The 17,907-nt window shown below is 34.4% G+C and overlaps 1 protein-coding gene across 3 annotated transcripts in view; it reads right to left on the bottom strand.

Annotated features, from left to right (window-relative positions):
* Positions 1-1,260: 1,260 nt before the first annotated feature.
* The window catches only part of LOC114333617 (glucose dehydrogenase [FAD, quinone]), a 123,404-nt gene continuing 106,757 nt past the window's right edge, over positions 1,261-17,907 (bottom strand). For all 3 annotated transcript variants that reach the window (XM_028283529.2, XM_028283531.2, XM_028283530.2), the window contains exons 4-5: positions 14,456-14,663; positions 1,261-2,593 (exon numbers count right to left, since the gene is read on the bottom strand). In XM_028283529.2, coding sequence (XP_028139330.1) covers positions 1,439-2,593; positions 14,456-14,663 — 1,363 coding nt within the window. In that variant the 3' untranslated portion in view covers positions 1,261-1,438. The remainder of the gene's footprint in view (positions 2,594-14,455; positions 14,664-17,907) is intronic.

Raw genomic sequence — 17,907 nt, 5'->3', positions numbered from 1 at the left:
AACTACAACAAGAGAAGTTACTAGGTTTATCAATCTGTTATTATTGCATATTTCATGTAGCATATGTTTGTCTATGATTGCTACAAAATGTTGGTCTTCTTTTGTTTTTGCGTAGGGGTCTATATTACTTATGACCACTTAAATTACAAATGAAAAGCAGAAAGACCACCACTTAGATGTTCAGATGACAAAAGCCAACATGCTGCAGCCAGATTCGGATGCATAGCCTAGGATAGGCAACAATGGATGAAAGAAGTGGAGGCCTACGTCCAAAGATGAATATTCCTAGCTGATCTAGATCTCTCTTTCATCCTGACACCCCGGAGGGAGTGTCTCTGGTCATTTCTTTTAACTCATGCGTAGGTATTTGGCATATTCCTGGAATTTGATCGATCCAACTTGTTGAGATCTTCCTCGTGATCTTTGGCCTTCCACCTGTCCTTGTATTATGAGTCTTTCCATGTTTTCTGTGTTTGCTCTCATAACATGTCCAGAGTATTTTAATTGTTGGAGATGGACTCTACTGTAGAGTCGTTGGCTAACTTTTAGCTCTCTTAAAATTGAATTATTTGTTCCATGATCGGTCCAAGAAATTTGTAGCATTCGTCTCCAACAGAACATTTCACTGGAGTTGGAGTCTATCTTTCTTCTTTCTGATTTTCTCAGGGTAGAAGATTCACATCCGTAGATCTGTATTGGGCATATTAAGCAGTTGGTTAACCTCATCTTTAACGCTCTTGAAATTTGACAGTCCTGCATATTTTGGTCATTTTTGCTGTGGTAACTTTTGCTAGATCACATCTATGTACTACAGCTATCTTTTCCTGTGTTTATGATCAATGTTTCCAAATATAAGTATAAGCTCACAACCTAAAACCGGTCAATTGGGGTTGTGTGGATGATTGTTATGTAGTCTATCCACTATCATGATCTTTGTCTTTGATATGTCTAATTGCAGACCCAATATTTGACTTTCGTTTTCGACCAGTCGTATAAGATAAATCAGCTATGATTTACAAAAAGAGCATCTGCGAAACGTGGGTTGTTTATTTTATAACCACAGAGTAGCGGAAGTTATTTTACGCCGGTTTCTTCTGTGGCTTTGAGCATTTCTGCTGTTACCATATCTGTACCTGGTTTATTATATTTGAGCTTATTGATCAATTAGATAGATATGTAGAAGTTTTAATTAAAAATAGAGCCTTTGGATTTTTGGCTGCTTAATACGTGTGGTGCTCGGTATTTTATTGAGCAAAATCATTATTTACCAATAGTTTGTTTTATTTACACATATTTTTTAAACGTTTTATACATACGAGTATATTGTTACAGTAAAATAAAAAGTACTACTAAAAGTTATTTATCACAAATTTACTGCAGATTAATAAATAATATTAAAACTTAACCTAATATGTACAATCCTATATTTATATCACAGTTATTTCTTCATTCCCCAATCTTCCTTGATCATATCTGCCCCCTTCTCCGCTATCATATATGTTGGCGAGTTTGTATGAGCTGCCGGTATTTCTGGCATAATAGACGCATCTATAACCCTTAGGTTTTTAATGCCATAGACTCGTAATCTTGGATCTACTACTGCCCTTCTATCTTTTGGTGGGCCCATTTTACAAGTTCCACTTTGATGGTAAATTGTGAAGCTGAATTGGCGAGTCATGCATTCAAAGTATTCGTCGGTACCAAAAGGGAATATTTTACACTGAGGTATGGGTATGTCATGCAATCTAGCTCCTATGGCCTTTAAGGCTGGTTGTTCTGAGATATTAACAGCCAAACGTATACCTTTAATCAATATATCCATGTCCTCTTTAAAAGCGAAATAGTTGGGGTATATCAAAGGCTTACTCTTGTAGTTAGCATCTTTCAACATAACTTTTCCTTTACTTTTCGGCCTCATCAACATGGGCATTACCATGAACGTATCTTTGTTTTGTATCGGAGTGTATACAGCATCGTATATCTCATCAGTAATACCGAAACTTCTTCGAAAAGTATAATCAGACACCACAGAACCAGCTTCATACAGCAATTCCATTTCTGGGTGCCCATTAGGATTACCGGGGTTGGAAAAGTCGTGGAATATTAGTACTTCACAACCTCCAGCTATGGTTAAGGGACCCTGATGATGATTTAGATACATATCTAGATTCTCCCTGGTGATCACTCTATCAATTCTGATAGAGTAAGGTTTGTCTATAACGAAAGTTAATCCTCCAGTGGCCACATGATCCATAAGATTATAACCAACTTTAAGATCTTTAAGAACTTTAATACCCACAGAGGTCAAATGCTTTTTAGGTCCTATCCCACTAAGCATAAGCAGTTGTGGTGAGTTTATAGCCCCGGCAGATGAAATTACTTCTTTTGTAGCTCGAGCTATACGTTTCTTTCCGTTTCTTACATATTGCACTCCATAGGCTGTTTTGGTAGCTGGATCAATGAGAATTTTTGATACCATGGTGAACTTAATGACGTGGAGGTTAGGTCGGTCTGAAATTGGATGTAGATACGCCCTGCTTGAACTGTCTCGCACACCATCTTCCATGGAGACTTGGAGCCGAGATACACCAATCTAAAAAAATGAAATAAATTTAAAATCGATTTGCCAAGTATGAAATGATAATAATAGGTCTGGATCCCGCGTATGAAAAAAGAAGTTGATTAATAGCAAGCTGAAAATTTGTTAACAGCTTAAGGGTGTCTAGTCGGACAAACTTTGATATATGGGAACACTGGAACAGGGGCAGTTTTAATTGTGGAACAGGTTAAAGATTTGGAACGGTCAGACCACGAAAACGGCACATGTATTTTGTCCAACAGAACAGACTTAAACTCTCCGAACAGAGATTAAACTCTCATGCAAAAATCAGACTGCTATTTTTACCAAATGGGCGTTTTAATGAGTGGAACATGTAGAATATGTCAAATGACAGGAATTATGACAGGTGATAAATAGCAGTGTGATTTTTGCATGAGAGTTTAATCTCTGTTCGGAGAGTTTAAGTTTGTTCTGTGGGACAAAATAAATGTGCAGTTTTCGTGGTCTCACCGTTCCAAATTTTTAACCTGTTCCACAATTAAAACTGCCACTGTTCCAGTGTTCCCATATATCAAAGTTTATCCGACTAGACACCCTTAAGCTATTAACAAATTTGCAGCTTGCTATTAATCAACTTTTTTTTCATACGCGGGATCCAGACCTATAATGTAGATCATTATAATATCGGTCAAATTCGTAAATCAAAAAATCATTTTACTCAAAACTAAAAATTGAACACGTGCTTCGTGTTGGGAAGGGATAACCAGACATGTGAGCTTCCACATCGCATAGCGTTTGGTAAATTAAACTATTATAGGTCTGGATCCCGCGTATGAAAAAAAAGTTGATTAATAGCAAGCTGAAAATTTGTTAATAGCTTAAGGGTGTCTAGTCGGATAAACTTTGATATATGGGAACACTGGAACAGGGGCAGTTTTAATTGTGGAACAGGTTAAAAATTTGGAACGGTCAGACCACGAAAACGGCACATTTATTTTGTCCGACAGAACAGACTTAAACTCTACGAACAGAGATTAAACTCTCATGTAAAAATCAGACTGCTAATTATCACCTGTCATAAATCCTGTCATTTGACATATTCTACATGTTCCACTCATTAAAACGCCCATTTGGTGACAAATAGCAGTCTGATTTTTGCATGAGAGTTTAATCTCTGTTCGGAGAGTTTAAGTCTGTTCTGTCGGACAAAATACATGTGCCGTTTTCGTGGTCTGACCGTTCCAAATTTTTAACCTGTTCCACAATTAAAACTTCCCCTGTTCCAGTGTTCCCATATATCAAAGTTTGTCCGACTAGACACCCTTAAGCTATGTACAAATTTTCAGCTTGCTATTAATCAACTTTTTTTTTCATACGCGGGATCCAGACCTATTAGCCCGATCAGGGAAAACAAAATTTTACGAAAACCTCAAAAAAATAAAGGAAGGATGAAAATTTTGGAATAGGTAGTTGAAATTATCTATTATTATATAAGAAAAAGTTTACAATTCTACATCGCCTCCATTTTTCAAAAATGGAGGGGAATACGGGGTGAAAAATATTTTCTCGGGAGTGAAAAAATATACGTTCAAACTAGGCCCGGAATTGAATAACATGACTAATTCTAAGCAACTTTTGTTCTATAGAGTTTTTTCACTATGTCAATAATTTACGAGTTATTTGCGAGTGAACATGTTCATTTTTAACAAAAAAACATGTTTTTGGACGGTTTTTCGCAGCTAACTCAAAAAGTAAGTATTTTAGCGAAAAAATATTCTTAGTAAAATATAGCTTACAAAAATTTTTCAAAAATGGTGTACGCGTTTGGTCTGTAGACCCAGTAGAAGCAGAGTTGTAGCTAATGAAAAGGTCAAATTCCAAATCGAATATTTCAATGTGAAATAACCAAAAAACAGAGCACTTTTCGGGGAAAATTCATTACAAGTTTTTTAAAGTGTTTAAAAAAAGGTTTATTTTTGTTTTGTTTTAAAAACTTCTAACATTAAAAATAAGTGAGTTACGCTCAAAATATTGTTGGTCCCTTTTATTTTTTGGTACAAAAATCGCGGAAATCACCCCCTAATTAGCTTCCCAAATAAAATTAACGTTACCGCTTCACAAGTTACTTTACTTTTATATTGTTTATATTATCTATAAGTTTCATTGGTTCAAAGTGCTCATTTTTGAAAAAAATTGGGTTTAAAATAAAACATTTTTTTTTTAATTTTGAAAAAAAGTGGAATTGTTTATGGAATTAACTTAAAAATTATTAGTAATACCAAAAATCTTAAAGAGTAATAAAATGTACGTTTTGCATTTCTGAATATTTTTGCTTTTTTGTTTTCTTTTTAGACAGAAAGTGGTTATGCTATGGCTGTTCAAAATTTGCCTAAACTCGTGATTAGTTACTCGTTCAAGCCATTTTAACTACAGGTTTTTCAAAATTATGCACTTTAAACCGATGAAACTTACAGATCATATAAATAATACGTAAGCAAAGTAACTTGTGAAGTGGTAACGATAAAATTTATTTGTGATGCTAATTACGGGGTGATTTTTGCAGTGATTGCAGTTTTTTATAAGCTATATTTTTGATAAGAATATTTTTTTCGCTCAAATACTTACTTTTTGAGTTATCTCCGAAAAACCGTCCAAAAACCTGTTTTTTTTTCTGTTAAAAATGAACATATTCACTTGCAAATAACTCGAAAAGTATTAACTTAGGAAAAAAACTCTTTAGAACAAAAGTTGCTTAAAATTAGTCATTTTATCCAATTCCGGACTTATTTTGAATGTATATTTTTCACCTTCGAGAGGGGGTGTAAAATGGAGGGGATGTAGAATTGTAAACTTTTTCTTATACAATAATAGACAATTTCAACTACCTATTCCCAAATTTTCATCCTTCCTTTATCTTTTTTTGGGGTCAGATTGTTCTTTGATCGGGCTATATGTTTTTAAGTCGGACTTACTCATATTGCCTCAAAAGGAAAATCTTTGACCAGTGTGTGTTACCTGTATGTACTCACTTATGGAGCGGAAATATTAACACACAAAAAATGGTAGTGAACAAGATTTGCGTTATTCATAGGACTATGGGGCGCCAGATTTTGAGTGCCTATCTGAGAGACCTAATCCCAAAGGAAGAAATACGTCGTAGAAGAAAAACAACAGACGCTGTCGAAAGAATTGCATCGTTAAAGTGTGTCGAGTGGAGACCACGACAAGAAGCACTACGCAGCAGAAGACGCCCACCAACAAGATGGACTGACAGCGATTGACAACCTGAAGTGTATTACACCAGGGAAATAAGGCAAAAATATACCATGTTCGGGACACTTGAGCAGCCAGGTTGCAAATGGTTTTTTGGGTACTATATACCTAATATACATTATAAATACAAAAATGTCCGTCACAGTTTGGACGAGAAATTTAGGTACATATTAACAAATAAGGGTCAAAAATGAGAGTTTTTGACAGTCCATACAATGCATAAAAAATTTTAAGACGATGCGTCAATTAGTTTAAATTTTATTCAATTTGTTTATCCCAAAGAGGTATTTTTAGAGGTTATCCCAAAGAGGTTTTTTCGCTTTGTTATTGTTCAGAAAATGATAATGATATAGCAATTATGTGAAAGCAACATTAAAAAAGAATACTCATATTTTCAACGCATTTAAAAAAATCATTAAAAAGTCATTATTATCACTCAGAAAACATTTTATTAAAATAGAGACATCTTTAGCTTATAAATAATTTGAATAACTTTGTTAATATTGACTGTCGGCTAAAACTACAATGTAATTTGAAATACTGGTATTTTTTACGAATTTTCACTAGTAATACCACTAGAGGTCAAATTATTTCCGGAAATTTTCTAAAAATATTCATGATCAAAAACAAATTTCCGGATATTAATTTGACTTCGCGTGGTATTCGGTAAGAAAATTCCACACCAAATTTGCATTTGAAAATCCAAAGCTGCATGAACAGATTAATAGCGCGCCATAGCTTTGTCAGCAATTATTTAGGCTTTCAAATTCGTAATTTCTACTCATTGTAGTTGCATGGGAATACCATTTCAAGATAGAAAATAGCATATTCTTCAATTTTACATAAGTTTTGAGTAACTACAAGTGATAGAAAATGAATGAAAACTAAATTATGTAAACAAATAAAAACCAGTCTGTCAAAAATGTTCTGTTATTGTAAACGTCAAAAAATTTCCACTATAATTCGCTGTTGGGTACCCCACGAGCAAAAAATTTCCGATAAAATACCTCCGTTGCCATGGTGATCTGTCAAAATAACGTATTTTGATTGGTTCAAAATTACAGGTGTGGAATTTTCAAAGAAAAACTTTTCGTCTAGGTTAATTACGGTCAAAGTTAACCACTTTTTTTTATTTAATTGACGGCTACTTTATTTATATCAATTAAGCAACCTAACTAGAGCCATTTTGAAGCTGAAGATATATAGGTTATGTGTTAAAGTTTGAGTAAACTTTGAACCTGAACAGAGTGGTTAATAAGGCTTTAAAAATGGCGTCCGAACCGAATTAATTCGTGGTCGGTGGAAGGAGAATTACTAAAATACGTTCACTCAAAAAATGAAACTGATTCTGCAAACATATGCTTCGATTAATATCGCTGGAACTTGTTGATGGATTTTGATCATAATTTTTTTAATTTGTATGTACTCGTAGTCTTATAGACTACGTTATGTACACACAACCCCACCTAACATTACAAAATGTTAGGGGGAACTCCCCTTATCACTCAGGGATATGAAAAATAAATTACGACCGGTTCTAAGACCTACCGAATATACATATATAATTTCATAAAAATCGGTCAAGCGGTCTCGGACGAGTATGGAAACTAACACTGTGACAGGGGAATTTTATAGATGTAAATATATAGATGGCTATTAGCAAATAGGGTTTGGTGATAGAAGAGTGAACATTAAGGGTTGTATGTATTTTTTAATTCTACATCATATAAAATTAAGGCAGATAATTTTGTCCAAAAAAATAAAAAAAAATGGTCAGGGGGGCAACCCCCCTTATAACTTATGGGTATAAAAAATAGATTAAAACCTCTTCAACGTCCTACAGGATAAACGTGTAAAATTTTATAAGAATCGTCCAAGCCGTTTCGGAGTAGTATGCTAACTAACACTGTTACAGGAGAATTTGATGTATATAGAAGTAACTGCGAATTAAATATTAAAAGTGGCTAACTTTGAACGTAATTAACCTAGGCAAAAAGTTTTTTTTCTGGAAATTAGTATAAAAATACCAGCTTTTGAAATCCTAAAGTAGATTTACTGTATAGTTAATATTAACAAAGTTATTCAAGTTGTTTAGAAGCCAAAAATGACTCTATTTTACTAAACTTTTTTCGGAGTGATAAAAACGACTTTTTAATGATTTTTTTCAATACTTTAAAAATATAACTATTATTCTTGCATGTGGTTTCCACAGAATTGCTGTCATTATTATTTTCTGAACAATAACCTTGCGAAAAAAAGCTCTTTGCGATAAACAAATTTAATAAAATTTAAACTAATTGACGAATCGCCTTTAAAAATTTTTGTGCATTATATGGAATGTTTGACTCAACTTTTCGTGCAATGTGAAAGTCTTAAGGCCATTTTCGCAAAAGTTATAGCACATTTTTTATTTTTGAAAATTTAGTCTTATTTTACACTTTCTGAAACAAAAAATCATCGGGCCAAAATTCAAAAAGAAGAATATTATAAATAAGATATTTACTTACCCTATTTTTACCTGTAGCGATTTAAACGAAAAAACTGCCATTTTTGACCCTTATTTGTTAATAACTAAGTTTCTCGTCCAAACTGTGGCGGGCATTTTTGTATTTATAATGTATTAGGTATATAGTACCCAAAAAATCCATTTGCAACCTGGCTGCTCAAGTGTCCCGACAAAAACCTTATTTCTCTGGACTATATTATCAGTAACTGGATGCAAGCAGCATAAGACAAAGACAGATGGAAATAGCTGATAAAGAGACCTATGTCCAGCAGTGGTCGCGTACAGGTTAATGATGATGATGTAGTTTACGCGCGTGCGCCTCTGTGTGTGTCGAGAAAATGCTTTTTTCCTACGTTAAGTTGGCTTTACTGTATTTACAGTCAATTTATTTTAATTTGGTGAAAGCTCTACAATACAGCATTATTAGACTAATGAAGAAGCTTGATGAAGAAAAACTATGCTAATGATATATATTCATACCCAAAAGTTCAGTACCCAAACATTCAAAAAACCTACTTTAAAATAAATTAAAGTGAACAATTAAAAGTATAACACAAAAGAAGTCTTAATTTCAATACGATTCACTTTACAATAAAATACTTGTATACGCCTTGAAGTTATGCAAAACAGTTAACATTGCTTAGTAGTTATTGTTGTCTACCTTTCAATGTAAGGCCAAAATATTATACAAGTATTTTGAGAACGATTGTGGAAATCGAAATGATTTGTTATTATCAGATTCATGGTTTTATTAACATTAGCGGAGACCTGTGTATTCAATCTAAATTGACAGAAATCAATATTTCTTGCACCTTTAGTTTGGAATATGTGATTGTTTGCAGAAGCACTAATAGACTTTCAGTTGTCTAAAATTTACAACTACATATAACAAAATTTTTAGCGAGCTTATTTTTCTATCAGATCTACAGATATTTTAGATTCTTGACATATTCGTTTATTAATTATTCTCTCCGATATGTTCATTTTGCTTATCGTTTCTTTAGCAGTGCTTGACAACATTATCGCATTCTATTTTAGTCACCATTGTTTTTATTGTCTCCACCATTCCTATATGGTACATTCAAAGTAGAATCGTAAGCAGCTTATTTGTAACATCACCTAACGGATTCTTATGTGCGTAAGTGTGTGCTATGCTTTGGTATTATGCAAAGTACATGTCATAACTTTGCAAATGTCGCAATTGCAAAAATCTTAATTGTATGCGAAGGCTGTGGTGACACGAGCGAGATCTAGATAGATAGATTTAATGAGGTGGCCTTTTGGCATATTCCGCTGCGACCTTTTCAGATCTATTGGGGTCCTCTAGCCCTAGATTAAATTCGCTAGCGTGGCTCTTTTTAAAAAGTCTAATATCTTCGAAACCGAACCTTCCATGTAGCTATTTGCCGGTGGATTTTCTTCTCCTAATGCAAAGAACCGCATATTTGCCAAACTGTCACACTGACATGAATGTGCTCTCCTGTTTCTTCGTCCAGATGACAGAATCTACATAGGTCATCATCTGACAATCCCATCAGCTGTGCTGTTAGCAGACCTACTATGACTATTTTCCTGTCAAAGCCATAGTAGGTCTGCTAAAGGGTCACTGTAGCCGAGTCTAACGGACAGGAGAATGTCTTTTAACATATCTCAAACTTTTGCCTAGCAAGTTATTGTTTCAACAGGAGCGGTATATTTGATTCACATATACTTACTATATCGTTAAAGCAAATGCAAAAAAACTGAGCTGCATTATTTTGGTCTTGGTTTATAGTTTAGCTCGTAGTGACCATGTCAACCATGTCGAGCCTCAGTTTGTAACATAAGAAGACGAGTCTTGTTTAACTATAGGAGTTAAATTGCAGTGTTTCGCCTGCTTTAGGACTGTAGGACTGTTGTCGAATGCTTTACTGCTAAGTAATGCAAGCAGTATTTTTCTATAGAATTGAAGAGTTAACAGCGAGAAGTTTTGAAGAAGTTTCTGAAGAAGAAGAGTTTATAAGAAAAAAAAATAGAATAAAGACTGGAAGAGTTGAAAAAAAGCTTTTGATTCAAATGGTTGGGAATTTAGTAAAACAAAAAGAACATAATACATAAAATGATGTTTTGAATATGGAAGTATTACGATATATAAAATAGTAACTTTGGATAGTAAGGGGATTATGAAAAGTAGAAGTATTATGTCTCTTGGTTTGATATAACAGAGTAATAAGTTTAGAGTACATGCACTAGTGTTTGGGAGGGCTGGATTAAATGGAAGAAGCAAAATGATGTGTGTGTTAATGAAAAATTATTCTAATTGGTCTAATACAGAGAGCCAGGGATTATTTGAGAGCCATTTGATAAAGTCCCACATTACGCCAGTCAATGGGAGCAAGAAGGATATTACCTCCGAATTCTATCCTACTGCATGGATTTTAATGAAAATTTGGGAATAGCCTCTACTTATCTTCTAATTCAAAGTCTACCCTATGCCGATGTGTACTTTTATCTTGGGGGTGGTTTCCACCCCTTCGCAGGGGTGGAAATTTTTTTGGTAAGATAATCACGGAATTCGCTAGAGAACCTAATTCTAAGCAAAAACTGTTCTATAATTTTTTTTGAAAACTTAATACTTTTTGAGTTATTCTTGGTTGAAAATTGGCCATTTTTATTGAAACATAACGCCTTATCGAACGGTTTTTTTCCAATACCTTAAAAAATATGCATCTAACTAAAAAACTGTATAAAACATTTTTGTAGGTTATAAAAAAACAAAGACACACTTGCCTTCATAAATCTTCTAAGTATATTACAAAAAGAGATATGGTAGGTGAAAAAGTTTGTTTTTTGCTACATGCTCAAATTGGTGTTTTCAACTTGAAATAACAGAGAAATGGTCGATTTTATGTGTATAATGCTACCAATACTTTTTGTAGTGCTTGAGCAGACCTATAAAATGAGCAATATTAAAGGTAAATTACATTCAAACTAAGCGAGATATCTTGCAAACAAAATTGATAACTAATGCATTTTAAGAAAAAATGAGAAGTAATTTTAACCCCCATCCACCAGAATGTAAATGCATCATTTTCCGTCTACAATACCTTTTATTATAGTTTTATTTCTATGTTCAAATAGTTGGACGAGTTTAAAATGAATGGTTTTTGAAAAAACATAAGATCAAATTATAGAGCGCATTTTTAAATTTTTTTAAAAATCTTCCATTTTCTCCATGTAACCTGAAAATAATAACAGATACAGTAATGAAAAATAAAAACGAAATTTTTATCTAAAAAAACTCTACATTTTTGTGTTATATCTTTTTTCGTATCTCTTATAATTTTCGAGTTACATGGAGAAAAAGGAAGATTTTTAAGGAAATTTAAAAATGCGCTCTATAATTTGATCTTACTTTTTTCAAAAATCCTTCATTTTAAACCAGTCCAACTTTTTTAACATAGAAATAACACTATAATAAAAAGTATTTTAGAAGGAAAACGATGTATTTAAATTCTGATGGATGAGGGGTTAAATATACTTCTCATTTTTTCTTAAAATACATTAGTCATAATTTTCTTTGCAGCATATCTCGCTTAGTTTAAATGTAATCGGCATTTAATACTGCTCATTTTAATGGCCTTTTCAAGCACTACCAAAGTTATTAGTACGATTATACACCTAAAATCAACCGTTTCTCTGTTATTTCAAGTTGAATACACCGATTTGAGCATGCACCAAAAAACAAACTCTTCTCACCTACCATACCCCTTTTTGTATTATAACTAGAAGATTTATGAAGGAATGAATCTCTTTGTTTTTTATAAGCTACAAAAATTTTTTAATAGTTATTTTGTTAGATGCATGGTTTTTAAGTTATTCGCAAAAATCCGTCCGCAAAGGTATCATTTTTCAATGAAAATGACCAATTTTCAACCACGAATAACTCAAAAAGTATTGAGTTTTCAAAAAATAATTATGGAACAATTTTTGCTTAGAATTAAATTCTCTCGCCTCTTCCGTGGCTATTTGATTCAAAAAAAATTCACTCCTGAGAAGGGGTGACAACCACCCCCAAGATAAAAGCGCACATCCGCATAGGGTAGACTTTGTTTCTTGAGCTATTCCCTACTTACTGTGAAAATATCAAGTAAATCGATGTAGTAGAATGGAATTCGGAGCCAAATACCCTCATTGACTGCCCTACGTGGAAAACTAATCGATATCCTAAAAACATCAGGACTCGATGGTAAGGATATAAGACTCGTCTCAAACTTATATCTCCAACAAAAAGCAACAGTTCGATTCGAAAATGAACTGTCCGAAATCTTCACAGTCGAAAAAGGAGTTAGACAGGGTCGCATACTGTCAACAGCATTATTTAAAATATACTCTGAAAACATCTTTAGAGAGGCCTTGGACGAATCAGAATATGGTATTGCAGTAAATGGACAACTTATAAATAATATTAGATATGCAGACGATACAGTATTGCTGGCAGATAGTGTGCAGGAGCTTCAAAGGATCATGGATAATGTTGTAGAAGCATGTAACAAATACGGCCTAAAACTAAATTGTAAGAAGAAAAAAATAATGATCATTAGTAAAAACACCAACATAAACGCCCAAATTACCGTAAACAATACACCCCTAGAGAGAGTACCGAAAATGTGCTATCTGGGCTGCAACATTAAGGATACTTGGAATTATAGCTACGAAATAAAAACTCGTATTGAAAAAGCCCGAAGCTCTTTTAACAGTCTTGGGAAAATTCTGTGCAACTTCTCTGATACTTTAAGTATCAATATACGCATAAGAATTCGTAGATGTTACTTCTTTAGTGTCCTCCTCTACTGAGTTGAAAGCTGCAGCCTAACAGAAGATGCCATAAAACGGTTAGAGGCGTTTGAAATGTGGTGCTACCGACGTATTTTGAGGGTCTCATATATACACCACACAACTAATATAACTATTCTCCAGAGGCTAAGAAAAGACAAAGAAATAATTAACACTGTAAAGAACAGAAAATTGGCTTACTTCGGCCACATTATGCGTAATGAAAAATACCGACTGCTACAGTTGATTCTACAAGGCAAGATTGAGGGCAGTAGAGGCCCTGGACGTAGACGTATATCCTGGCTGGCCAATCTTAGGAAGTGGACTGGTCTAACGTCAACTAATCTATTTCGAGCTGCCGTAAATAGAATAAGATGAGTCAATGTGGTTCGCCAACATCTCCATAAGATAGGCACTTTTAGAAGAAGAATGAAAAATTCCAGTACAACCGGAATCAAAGAATGATGTATTGATGAAAAAGTTTAAGGCAACTGAAAGAAACATCCATTAAAGATCGCCACGTAACCAGCTGTGGTGTATGGCACAGAATTTTTGGCAATGAACACAGAAGAATAACGAATGCGTATTGCAGACGTAATAATATTATTGCTGAGGGAAATTATAAAAATGCTAAAATTATAAGAAGTTTAGTTCTGACATGTACAAAGAATGGAGGAACATCGACTCCCAAAGCTGATAATGGAATAGAAACCCCCGGAAAGAAGGAAAAGGGGCAGACCGGAAACTACCTGGATAAGTGGAATCCAGAAAGCAATATCTGAGAGTGATCTACGATCAGGTGATTGGACAGATCGAAACGGCTGGAAAATAGGAACCGGAAAGCGCAGGACGCTATAAACTGGTGTTATATACAGTGATGAGCGCCCTAATAACCGGCAAAATAGCGCAAAAGATGGAAAACGTATTAAGTTGTGAGATAAAAAGAAATGAAAGTAGTCGAGCTGGGAAATTTAGCGAAATTAACCTTTAAATTTACATTATATTGATTATTTCGCACCTTTACACATATCAGAGGAGTATGTCAACTAAAACTGTCACTGTGACAGTGGTAGTTCCAAACTCGTCTGATATGCCTGAGGGTGGGACACAATCAATATAACCTGAATGTATAAAGTTAATATCGCTAAAGTTCCCAGCTCGACTAGTTTCATTTCTTTTTATCTCACTACTTAATACGTTTTCCATCTTTTGTGCTATTTTGCCGGTTATTAGCACGCTCATCACTGTATAGTTGTGGCACTAATTGATTCCGAAATGGAGGAATGAACGAAAACATTTACCTGTGATTGAGCGTTGTAATCAATTTCAGGAAGACCATATTGCTTGCTAGCTTCTATGACAGCTTCAGCTATTTTTGTCTTACCGGGTGAATAACTCACTGTTAAATGTCCTTTGGTATCGTGGTACCTTGGGTCCATAGGGTTCATGTGTTCGTGTACACTAAAATTTTCTACTTTTTTAAAATATGGCAGTACTTCTTCATATGACCTAAAAGGTAAATAAAAATTTATTAAAATCCTTTTTACAAGGTATATTTTCTCAAAAACACTAAAACAGTCTACACACGTCCAGACCTGACCACCTGACACGACAGACCTCTCCAACCATCCTTGTTTGGGTCAGCTCTATACACGTCCCGACCAAACTACCCGACAATACCTTAGTAGCCAACTGCCTAGCGCATTTTTTTTGCATTTTTTGAATTGCAACCTAGGTTTAATTTTTTATTCCGCATACCTACTAATATTATGTTTTAGTGTAAGCAAATTGTTTTTTATTGTGTGTTTACATATTAATGAATGCTTCTTCTTCTTTATGTACCGTGCTTGTTTTCAAGCGTTGGCCATCGTCGTATTAACAAGCTAATGAAATGTTTCTCGGTCGGCAGCTATATGAAACAATTCCTCGACCGTTCGACCTGTCCATTGTCTAATGTTACGCAGCCAGGTCAATAATTGTTTTCTTCCAACCCAAAGTTTTCCTTTGATTTTGCCCTGAATGATCAACCCGAGTAAGCGATATTTCTCATTTTTATGACGTTGATCAATTCTCGCTCTTTGTGCATAGTGTCCAGCAGACGTTCGTTAGATGTGTGTGCTGTCCATGGGATTCTGAGCATACGACGGCGACGGTAACACCACAACTCGAACGCTTCTAATTTGTTGCGATTCTTCACTTTTGTGGTCCAAGTTTCACATCCATAGAACAGAACTGACAAGACGTAGCACTTCAATACTCTTAGACGTGTCGTCAATGAAAGACTTCTACTGCACAATACAGAACGCCAGCTAATTAAGCTTTTTCGTGCAAGTTCTATTCTGGTGAAAATTTCCTCATCACTTTCAACCCTGCAGTTAATCCAGTTCCCCGATATCTAAAGTGTTCCACCCTTTCCAGGATTTTGTTATCTCATTTTAGTACCGAGTCTTCATCACCGAGTCTACCATCCATTTTGTTTTCTTGTTAAGCCCTTCTTTGCGTTGATTGTTAAGCCCTTTTCAATAGATTCGTTGTTTACAACGTTCAACAGGGTTTGAAGGTCTTCCAGACTCTGTGCCATTATGGCAGTGTCATCTGCGTATCTGATGTTATTAATGATTTCACCACCCATTTTAACACCGTCGCGAAGATTATTTAACGCTTCATCAAAAATTGGTTCGGTGTAGGCATTGAACAATTTTGGTGACATAACACATCCCTGTCTGACACCACGCTTAATAGAAACTTCAGCTGAAACTTCTTGGTCCAACTTAATACAAGCGGTCTGATTGTAATAAAGATTTTTGAGCAATCTATTGCCGTACGTGTCCATACCAACTAAGTCCAAGCATTGAAATAGTAATTTATGTGGTACTCTATCAAAGGCTTTTTCGAAATCTATAAAGCGTACGTAGTAATGAATACGGAGAGAACAAAATAAACAACGTATTACCAATATGGCAAATGGTAAAGTTATTATTTAACTTACATTTTTTCTAAACATAATGTATATGTTACAGTTCAAGTTGATTATCCAGTTGGAGTTGACTATTCCTAGTTCGAGGCAACTCAAACGGCTGGTTTTAGTAAAAGTTGATTATAAATATAAAATGAAGATTTTTATTCAACATTTATTAGTAAAAGTAGACTCCAACTAGAAAAAGTACACTCTTCCCAATGCCATTTAGTAAGAGTTGATTGACACAAACAAACGATTCTAGAAATTAAATGTTACTGGATATGTTTCAGTCGTGATAAGTAGTTGAAACCACGGTATAATGTATAATTAACTCGAAAGATCTGAATTCAAACGGTCAAAACAAAGAGACGCACACTCATCAAAAAAGCACGTGAGGATATTAGTCCAGGCTCTATCGTCGCCCCCGTTAGGTAAATTATTCCGATTCGATGTTTTTGCACAAACTTACTCAAAAAGAGGTGCTTATAACAAATCCACAGGGTACCAGGCGGTACCGTGGTCGAAAAACTGTTTAAACAATGTTTATCTACTCTATGTCATATTATGTGTAAGTTTTTAGTTTGTGAAAACTGTCATAGATAGCAGTGCGTGAAGTGTTTAAAGTGTGCGTGAAGTAACAATGTATTTTAAATGGGACTTACTTTTTCGCACTGTTTTTAACACACGTTCATATAATCAGATACCCTTAACTTTCGCGTGGTCATGGTGATGACATGTGAGCAATAAATTACAACAAAAGTTTTGACAGTTTTGTGGTTTGAAAGAAGTTACAATTTTTAAATGTCAAAGTTCTAAAAATTGTAGAATAGAAATGAATTCCGGTGACGAAGAGTTACAGTTTTTTTATTTGTTTATGGTAGAGTAGATAAAATATTGTATGAAACTGTGCGTGAAGTACTTTTTGCGAACTTACGCGATGTATAGCACTCGCGCCGCTGTCGCTCGTGCTCTAAATATCGCGTGCGTTAGCAAAAAAAATACTTCACGAACTGTTTCATAAATAACTATTTTTAAACAAATTCACAAACACATTTTTTTCACTTCGAACAATTTGTTTAGATCATTTGGGTCATTATGATCAAAAAAGGTCTCTTGTGATTTTTCTCCAAAATGTCTTGTTGTTAATTGTTGTCGAGTTATACGCGATTTAAAATTTGAAAAATGCGAAAGTGGCCATTTTCTAGGCTTAATAACTCTGTTACTAATAATTATTATGAAAGTCAGAAAATGACCAAATCAAAATTTAAAGCCCCCTCTACAAGATCTTGAAGAAATTTTTGTCATTATTTTATTACTAAGCTGTTATTTTTAATTATTAATAATAAGCGCTAAGTGCGTATTAGGCGGCCGTCAATGGTGCATCTCACTCGCATTCACATTGACGGTCGCCTCAATAGGGCTTTTCGTCGATTGTCATTTGTTTCGAGCTTCTGTCATGTGTCACATAATATTAATATATCTACGTTTTACATCTTTGGTTTGTATCATTGGTAATACGAATAACGTATGACGTAGATATATTAATTTTATGTGACACATGACAGAAGCTCGAAACAAATGCCTGTGAATGAAAAAACTATATTATCGATCGCTATGTAAAATAAATACATTATTTTAAATACGAGAATTCACGAATATAATGAATATAAATACCAGGGAGCAAGGGTCGGAGCGAGGATTGCTCTCCGTAGTGAGCACAACTTTACGTTGTTAGTCCCGACAGTCAGGTGGTCAGGTCGGGACGTTTGTAGGCGCTTTAAGAAGGACATCACA

Source organism: Diabrotica virgifera, chromosome 3 (genome assembly GCF_917563875.1).
Source record: "Diabrotica virgifera virgifera chromosome 3, PGI_DIABVI_V3a".
Classification (NCBI taxonomy): domain Eukaryota; kingdom Metazoa; phylum Arthropoda; class Insecta; order Coleoptera; family Chrysomelidae; genus Diabrotica; species Diabrotica virgifera.
This window is presented reverse-complemented; position numbering and strand designations above follow the sequence as displayed.